This window comes from Amphiura filiformis, chromosome 1 (genome assembly GCF_039555335.1).
Source record: "Amphiura filiformis chromosome 1, Afil_fr2py, whole genome shotgun sequence".
Taxonomy (NCBI): domain Eukaryota; kingdom Metazoa; phylum Echinodermata; class Ophiuroidea; order Amphilepidida; family Amphiuridae; genus Amphiura; species Amphiura filiformis.
In genome coordinates, this window is record NC_092628.1 from 53,732,948 (window position 1) to 53,742,659 (window position 9,712).

The following is a 9,712-nucleotide window of genomic DNA, read 5'->3' on the forward strand; positions in this document are numbered from 1 at the left end:
ATTATGTGTACCCCGGGGTGAATTCTCAAAATGGTCTGCCAAAATCGCTTGCCCCCCCCTTTTGACGTGCCAAAAATCTTTGCACCTCCCTTACCCATGCAAGATTTTGGGGAACCCGAATTTAAAACCTTAAATTGTCTTAACATATAATGCGAGCGCAGCGAGCAGGAAATTTTGCATATTTGAACGTGTTCGTAACGTTTTCCTATGCCTTTTTAGGGCGTAATATAGAAACGGTGCCCAAAATATCTGTGCCAAAATTGCTTGCCCCCCTTTCGACCTGCCAAAATCGCTTGACCCCCCTTTCGACCTGCCAAAAATGCTTGCCCCCCCCTTTTGGCCTGCCAAAAATCTTTGCCCCCCTATAATTCACCCCAGGGTACACATAATTATTGCACCACCCCTAACTGTAGATAACCTTGTGGAGGTCACTTTATTTTGAATATTAAAAAAATGCTGAATAACAAAAGAATGTTTAACTCAATAGTTGGCAATGCGCACAGCTAGAGAAGTACTGTCGTGTAGCCATCAGGTCACCGCAATGTTAGGCAACTTCATTTGAGAATTTATTTGCAATCTATAGTTACGTTTCTGATACGTGAACTTGTTGTCAAAATTAATTTTGATACGGGTCACCAACTTCTTACTTCCTGGTAGCATGTATATAATCTTAGCGTGTTAAATTTGCTATAATGCACGTAAAATATGTCGACCGGTTTCATCAACCTTATTTTGCTGTTGAATTTACTGGCAAATGCAGCAGGTAAGTGTACAATAAATAAACAGGAAATAAGAATATTATTTGAAAACGTTTTATGATGTCGGCAATTAAGGTTATAATTTTAGATGGAATTGTTTGTATTCATTTCAAATCAAACTATTATTATTTCCTTTAATTACCCAGTAGTGTACACAAATGGTTGGTATAATGTCAAAGACGTCATTTACTAAGGTTATATTAACGTTCTCATATGGTTACAAATGCAAATTAATTGAAAGTGTGGATTACAATGTTATAACAACATAGTCTTTGACGTTGCAGTTATATTGAAATATTTACGTCAGCATTGAATCCTATGTTGACGTCTGGTTGACATTGTCCCATGGTTGCAAATGCACATTAATTTAACGTGTGGATTACTACGTTATAATACCCAACCATGAGCCATCGTTGATACAACCATTGGCAAATAAACCCAATCAGCCCAACATTAAACATAGTAATTATCAGTTTATACTGACGCCTATATGACGCTTTATTTTACAACGAATCATTTATACAAGTCACTTACCTTAATGTACCTACCGAGATTCGAACCGGGACTTTCAGGTTTGACGTCTGATGCCCTGACTGAGCTAACTTGGTGTATACATTCGGTGAAGTGTTTTGAAATAATATAAGCAATATTTTGATGACTAAACCTGCTAATGTGTATCTGCAAATATTGATAACATTAATCATAATTGTTGATTTTTTCTTTAAAAAGTAATATAAAAATCAAAATCTTACTGATAATTGAATACAAACGTTGTAAGTATTGTTATTATCAAAATTATATATTTATTAGGATTATATTATATTATATTATATTATATTATATTATATTATATTATATTGTATTATATTATATTATATTATATTATTACCAAGTTTCATTATTATTATTATTATTATTATTATTATTATTATTATTATTATTATTATTATTATTATTATTATTAATATTATTGTGGCAACCCCCACTAATTTTCAATTATAAACGTCATATACCGTTATATTTGGTACTAGGCTACAGCTATGGGTGTAATTGAATGGGATTATTTTGAAATTTTAAAACGCATGAAATATCACAAACAACCCAGCAAACACAAAACGTTTTCGACATCATTCGCAAAAGGTTATAAAATGTTGCCAGAAAACGTTTAAATGTCGGGTTATATAAAGGGTACATTAATGGTATAAAACGTATTTATAACATGAAATAACATTTGTTGGTAATTTACTGCACAGCAAACACAAATGTTTTACAGAAAACATTTAAATGTCGGGTTATATAAAGGGTATAAAAACGTTTTAATAACATTCCAAAAACATTTGTGAAAACTTGGAAACAAATCATTCTAAACAGAATGTTATTTTGGGGTTGAAAAAACATTTTGCAAAAAATGTTTGCCCAAAATATTTACAATAACGTTTTGTAAAAAACATTTTAAGAACATTTCTGTGTTTGCTTGGTGCAAATATTTTAACATAATGTTATTTAAGTGTTGACAAAATATTTGGCCAAAAATGTTTGCAAAAATAGTTTACAATGACATTTCGAAAACATTTTTAAAATATTGTTGTGGTGTGTTTTCATACAAAACGTTTTAAAACGATTTCTCGACCTTTATATAACCCGACATTTTAATGTTAAATAATATAAATACAAGCTAAAACCCCACAAAATGCCATACGGCCAAGCGGTTTTGCCGGATCTCTCCGACCATCCTGGCTCTCGCCGCCTGAAATATTCCCCACACACAGTTGCTATGACGTCATAATGTGAGGGCACCCATGCAAATTTCAGAAATTATGGCTATGTACAAAATTACAGGCAAACTTGATTTTGGCTAAAAATTCTACAAAAATTTGATTCTCACCAAATTTTCTCCCAAATACAAAAGGAAATCACGATTTTCACCTAACTAAGAAGTAAAAAGTCAGTAGCTCTTCGAATAATTTCACAAGGGCGAGATGAAAAGCATTAGGGCCTCACCAACACCCCTGTATGGTCAACTTTGATGGCCGGTCCTACCTCCCGGTAAGGAGTTGGGGTAACAATTTTATCACTAAAATGAGCGGAAAGGATGACTCTACGATTAGCTTAGGTCGTTTGGGCATACAGGCGTGCATTTTTTTTATGACGGATAAAAAATCTTAGGGTGGGGGAGATGTTGGTACAACTTCCTCTTCGTAGTTGTACGGTTAATATTAGTTTATCTAGTCAGTAGAACTTTCATACACTCATAGAAATGACTTGTTCGCCTTGTTGGCGCAATTCAAAAGGAGTAAGTTTGGACAACTCAAAAATAGTGTAAAAGTTGCCAAAACAAAATTCATTTTAGTTATCCGAACTTAAGAAATGCTGAAAAAGCTCAAAAAGTTCCGTCAACTAATCAACTTTGTTGGCATTACTTAAAAAGTTGATGTAAGTCGTTGCGTCAACTTTTTAAGTAATGCCAACTTCTGAATTCAAGTTCAGGGAACTTAGAAAAATAAACAAGGTTCAAAGAACCAATTAGTTGAGTTATTGTAACTCAACATGTAAGTTGATGTAACTCGTTTATAAGTTACTGGTACTTATTGTTTTGAGTTATTCCAATTTGGTACTTTGTTACTTAATTCACGTAATTGGATCATTTTCTGCACAATTAGCAGTATTCAAATATTTATATTTTTAATCAGTGCAAAATTTTGTATACTATAGCACACCTCTAGAAAATTATGCTAACCTATGCTAGTTTCATTTTCTGAGTTATAACAACTCAATAGAGTAAGTGCAAATGAGTGCGACCAACATAATGATATCGAGTCAGCGTTACTCGGGAGTAAACATCAACAGTAACTTGGACTGGAAACAACACATTCAAAACATCACCTCCAGTGCTCGGAGTACCCTAGCCATCCTTAGAAGAAATATTTCCTCCTGCCCGTCTGATGTCAAGTCACGGGCCTACCAAGCCTTAGTTCGACCAAAACTCGAATACTCTTCAGCTGCCTGGAACCCCCACCAACAAGATCAGGTGAACAGGATTGAAGCTATTCAGAGGCAAGCGGCGAGATTCGTCAGTAACAACTATGAAAGAACAGCCAGCGTCACTGATATGCTAACAATCCTGGAGTGGGAATCCCTCGCCACACGGAGGCTGCTCAACCAGTGCTCGATGTTCTATAAGATCCATTTTAGCCTGGTGAACATACCATTCCCATCTTGTGTCATACCAGCTACCCGACAAGGAAGAGCAAACAATATCTTGAGCTACAATAACATCCAATCTCGTGTGAACACGTACAAGTATTCGTTTTTTGTTCGAACCATACCCATCTGGAACCGTCTACCAACAACAGTGGTTCAAGCATCTTCTATAAAGCAGTTTCAGACGCTGGCCCTTCCAGTGCTGAGGGAGATGCAACCCACCTCCACCCACCAGAAGCTGTAGGCAGCCATGGTTTTTTACTTGCACCAATGTAATTTTTGAGCACCCGAGGCACTTCTGCACAGCACATTCTCCAAGGACAAGCGTCAGCTTACTTATGGAGTAATCATCTCAAGACTCAAGACTCAACATTGTACGCGTTGGCATTACTCGGAAAGTTGACGCAACGACTTACATCAACTTACTGAGTAATGCCAACGAACAATTTCTATGAGTGTAGTCTTTTATTACACTCTAAAAATTATTTTACTCAACCTTACAACCTTACTGCCTTTGAGTAAACATTTTACTCAGTAAAGGGGTCAATAAATGACTGAACATTTGTTGAGTTAACTGTTACTCAACCTTATTCAACAGTTGAGCTGTGACCTTGTTTATTCAACACGATGGTAAAACCTTTAATACTCAATCCATAAGGAGTATTATTTGCTCTGTATTTGAGTAAAATTTTGGCTCAACTGTTGAGCAACATGTATTTGACTCAACCGATATTCAGCAGACTGTTTGCCCAACTGTTGAGCAACAAGAAGTTGACTCAACTGATATTGAGTAATACAATGGATGTATGCTGGTCAAAATGTTTACTAATAGCTGCAGGTCCTTCCATGTTGAGTAAAAAGTCGTTTTTTAAAATCTCTACTCTATGGCTCACTTCAAAAGAATGTTATAAAGATTCATGTAACTTTGTGTTGTTACCATTTCGTCGGTAGAGTGCAAAACTATCGTAAGTGCAATGGAATGTAATAGCTGCCTTTTGTAAATCCTGATAGCCACTAAGCTAACCCCAAGATATCACCTTTACATGTAGTTGGGTGTTTTTTCTAGTGTTATTGGTTAAAAGTAAGTATATTGATTGAAATGTTGCAAATGGCAGCTATTGTATTCTACTCCATTTACGATTTAATTCACATAAAATAACACACAATCTACAAGAACATAATATCCTGTGCAAACAAAGCACAATTGTTTTGCCTTCTTTCAGTTCTCTTGTTTGTCAAAGAATCCAAGTGATAATATCACTTTATATGGTATGGCTCAAAAAGCGACTCCACATGTTTACAAAAATCAGAAGTCCTCTAATGTCACTGTCACAATATGGTTATTGTCAAGAGTAAAAAATAAAAGTGTTCCAAATTTGTCTTACAAATGGCTACACATATTTCGTCTATATCAGAATTAAGTTAGAAAAGTAGTTAGCTCTATTATCTGCAATATTAAGTTACCAGAATATGAAGTGACAAAGATCAATTAGCCATTGCCTCTCATTTAACATTTAGATCACGAAGCTTAAATGAACCAAATGTCTTTCTTTTCCTGTTAGGAAGAAGAGCAATTTTCATCATTTTATGCAAATCAGAGTAATTTTATTTATGACCTTTGTACAATCTGGTTATTTACTTTTCTCCTAAGTATACATTTGATAATGTCATTACACCACAGATACCAGGTAGTCCACTTGGTTCCTTTACCCCTCAGATCCCAGCTAGTCCAACTTGAGTGTCTCTCATCCAAGCTATAGTTGCAAAACTCTCTTCCGGTATCAAAAAGGATAAAACCAAAAACTCATTGTGAGAACAGGGGCCTTGAGAGAAAAAACAAGTGAGTATATGATAACGTGTGACAAAAATTGCTTGACCACCCCTCCTTTGACTGGCCAAAAATCAAATCCCCCTCCATTTCTCCACCCGTGTAATTATTGCACATCCCAACACATGTGGGCACTACACACACCGTCTTAAGGTTACTTTCTCTTTTTGGTTGAATTTTTTGGCGGGAAATAATCCCGCCAAATATTTTTTTCCACAACTAAATATCATAGTCATGAAATTAATGATGCATCTGGTAGCTTAGATCATAACGTTCTTATACTTAGTTGCAATTATCCCAGATAATTCTTGACTTGTTTTTACAGAGTGTTGAATTGTCGAGGTTTTTGGTCAAAAAAGGTGCACTCGGTGTATTTTTGGGAATATTTGGACGTTGTTTGGGGAGCCTAAATTTGATTCCATTCTATTTCACAATATTTCTAGGGTGAGAATTTTGACCTGACATTTTTTTTTCGGATTTCCCATTCGGATTTAATAAATAAATACATTTTGAATAAATAATGAGTACGCTTATCTTTCTGCAGCACTTCCGCTGATAGCCAACATTTTAGCTGAAAACAGTCCCTTCCTATCATTTTTGAAAAAAATATGGTTCAAAAGTACGTATACTACGCGTATATACTGCGAAACGAGGTAATGAAGAGAGCTATTTACGGTGGGGTATCTATTGTAAGCTATAGGGTATAGTATATCTTCCCGCAAGTGACAAGATGTGCCAAGCAGGTGCATACATAAGGGCGGTATATTCAAATGGTATTGTCTGGATCATTGAGTATCGATTGCGCACGTACGTATACACGGATGTGTGGTCACCTGATCCTCACGTATGTAGATGGAAAACGTGACAATACGTAGTGTATTGTCACGGTGAAGACCGTGCTTGGAAGAGTATGCTGTATGCTCAAAAGACAATATTGCTAAGACAATATTGTTCAAGGTTGCGCCGCAGGCTTATAAAGAAACAATGTTGCTCCAAAAACAATAGCAAACAAGCTTAAACTATAAATTAGCCCCCGATAGAGGGCAGGGCCTGAAGAATGAGGGAAATTATGGGGTAAAGAGTAAAAAAATGTAAAAGTAGGCCTATGAAATGGGTGACGAGCTGTCCGTAATATAACATAATTTTCGTTATCAGTTCGTCATCCTTAAGGTTACTCTTGCTTTCTTGCCCTGCGGGGCCCTTATGTTGGGGTCCCACTTGGAGGGTTTAGTCGTCGTATGGGAGTCTCCGGCCTCGGGCCTGCCGGCCCTGCGGCCTTGATGTTTTTGGTTGATACTGGGCCCCAGCATCAACAAACAACAACAAGTAACCTTAAGGGTGACAGGCTGTCTCTAATTAAAAAAATAAAAATAAATTAACCTTAATGTTAAAACCTTGAATAACCTTAATGTAACGACCTTGAAATGTAACATCTAAAAATACTAGTTTTTATATTCTATAGTGTTATATTACCTAAAATATTTCTTCACTACGTTGAAAATACGTTTTAAGGGCAGAGTAATGGGAGAGAACATGGACCTTTCCATCACTTTTTTACCCCATTTTTTTTGTGACAATTTAGAAAAAAATCCGTTCGGAGTAAAATAAATGCAGTTCGCTTTTCATGAAGAAAGATATGAACTTAGGGAAGGTTTTTTATTTTTTGAAATTCGTCTCCTTTTTCGAAATATTGAAAAAACATGTGAAAAAAGCCATTTTGTCACTCTATTAAGGGGGCTGTTACCTAAGAAAATGACTAAAATGAGCATATATGTGTAATTTGAGTTTTGCTACTTATTAAATTCAGCAGAGTTTTAGCTTTAAAATATTTTTTACCCCATTAAAATCGGATGTTGCATTGCCAAGTTTCGGCTATTTGAAGTGAACAAGGTGTCGAGAAATATGGTAACATTTGTTCGTTTCCTATTCTTATCCATGCATTTGAATTTTAATGTATTTTATTGTTTTTCAAGGTGCGATATGTGAAAGAATTACTAACAAAAATATTTACCTGGCAATTGCAATCATAATTTAACATTTATTTACTTTATTATTATTTATATATACTTTATTATTATTTTTGCTTCAACAAATTTATATTCTAGTATATTTATACTATATTTCATAATTCCTCACCTGGCTATTATTAGTCATTTTTAAAATGCGTTTATTTCAAAATGGTAATTTTATCAGTAATTCAAGTTTTTTTTCAGCCATTATAAGTCCAAATGACTTGAAACTTGGCAGAAAGGTGTATTTTAAGTAGATCTAGAGAAGTACAGAGCCCTTTTTTTAACAAAACCCCTCCAAATTTGAAATAAATAATGAGTACGCTTATCTTTCTGCAGCACTTCCGCTGATAGCCAACATTTTAGCTGAAAACAGTCCCTTCCTATCATTTTTGAAAAAAATATGGTTCAAAAGTACGTATACTACGCGTATATACTGCGAAACGAGGTAATGAAGAGAGCTATTTACGGTGGGGTATCTATTGTAAGCTATAGGGTATAGTATATCTTCCCGCAAGTGACAAGATGTGCCAAGCAGGTGCATACATAAGGGCGGTATATTCAAATGGTATTGTCTGGATCATTGAGTATCGATTGCGCACGTACGTATACACGGATGTGTGTGGTCACCTGATCCTCACGTATGTACATGGAAAACGTGACAATACGTAGTGTATTGTCACGGTGAAGACCGTGCTTGGAAGAGTATGCTGTATGCTCAAAAGACAATATTGCTAAGACAATATTGTTCAAGGTTGCGCCGCAGGCTTATAAAGAAACAATGTTGCTCCAAAAACAATAGCAAACAAGCTTAAACTATAAATTAGCCCCGATAGAGGGCAGGGCCTGAAGAATGAGGGAAATTATGGGGTAAAGAGTAAAAAAATGTAAAAGTAGGCCTATGAAATGGGTGACGAGCTGTCCGTAATATAACATAATTTTCGTTATCAGTTCGTCATCCTTAAGGTTACTCTTGCTTTCTTGCCCTGCGGGGCCCTTATGTTGGGGTCCCACTTGGAGGGTTTAGTCGTCGTATGGGAGTCTCTGGCCTGGCCTGCTGGTTCTGCGGCCTTGATGTTTTTGGTTGATACTGGGCCCCAGCATCAACAAACAACAACAAGTAACCTTAAGGGTGACAGGCTGTCTCTAATTAAAACAAAATAAAAATAAATTAACCTTAATGTTAAAACCTTGAATAACCTTAATGTAACGACCTTGAAATGTAACATCTAAAAATACTAGTTTTTATATTCTATAGTGTTATATTACCTAAAATATTTCTTCACTACGTTGAAAATACGTTTTAAGGGCAGAGTAATGGGAGAGAACATGGACCTTTCCATCACTTTTTTACCCCATTTTTTTTGTGACAATTTAGAAAAAAATCCGTTCGGAGTAAAATAAATGCAGTTCGCTTTTCATGAAGAAAGATATGAACTTAGGGAAGGTTTTTTTATTTTTTTGAAATTCGTCTCCTTTTTCGAAATATTGAAAAAAACATGTGAAAAAAGCCATTTTGTCACTCTATTAAGGGGGCTGTTACCTAAGAAAATGACTAAAATGAGCATATATGTGTAATTTGAGTTTTGCTACTTATTAAATTCAGCAGAGTTTTAGCTTTAAAATATTTTTTACCCCATTAAAATCGGATGTTGCATTGCCAAGTTTCGGCTATTTGAAGTGAACAAGGTGTCGAGAAATATGGTAACATTTGTTCGTTTCCTATTCTTATCCATGCATTTGAATTTTAATGTATTTTATTGTTTTTCAAGGTGCGATATGTGAAAGAATTACTAACAAAAATATTTACCTGGCAATTGCAATCATAATTTAACATTTATTTACTTTATTATTATTTATATATACTTTATTATTATTTTTGCTTCAACAAATTTATATTCTAGTATATTTATACT

General features: G+C 35.2%; 1 protein-coding gene across 1 annotated transcript; it reads left to right on the forward strand.

Moving 5' to 3' along the window:
* Positions 1-3,564: 3,564 nt before the first annotated feature.
* On the forward strand, positions 3,565-4,203 carry LOC140161633 (uncharacterized). Its single transcript, XM_072184935.1, has one exon. It carries the CDS (start codon positions 3,565-3,567, stop codon positions 4,201-4,203), a length of 639 nt encoding a protein of 212 aa, XP_072041036.1.
* Positions 4,204-9,712: the final 5,509 nt, after the last annotated feature.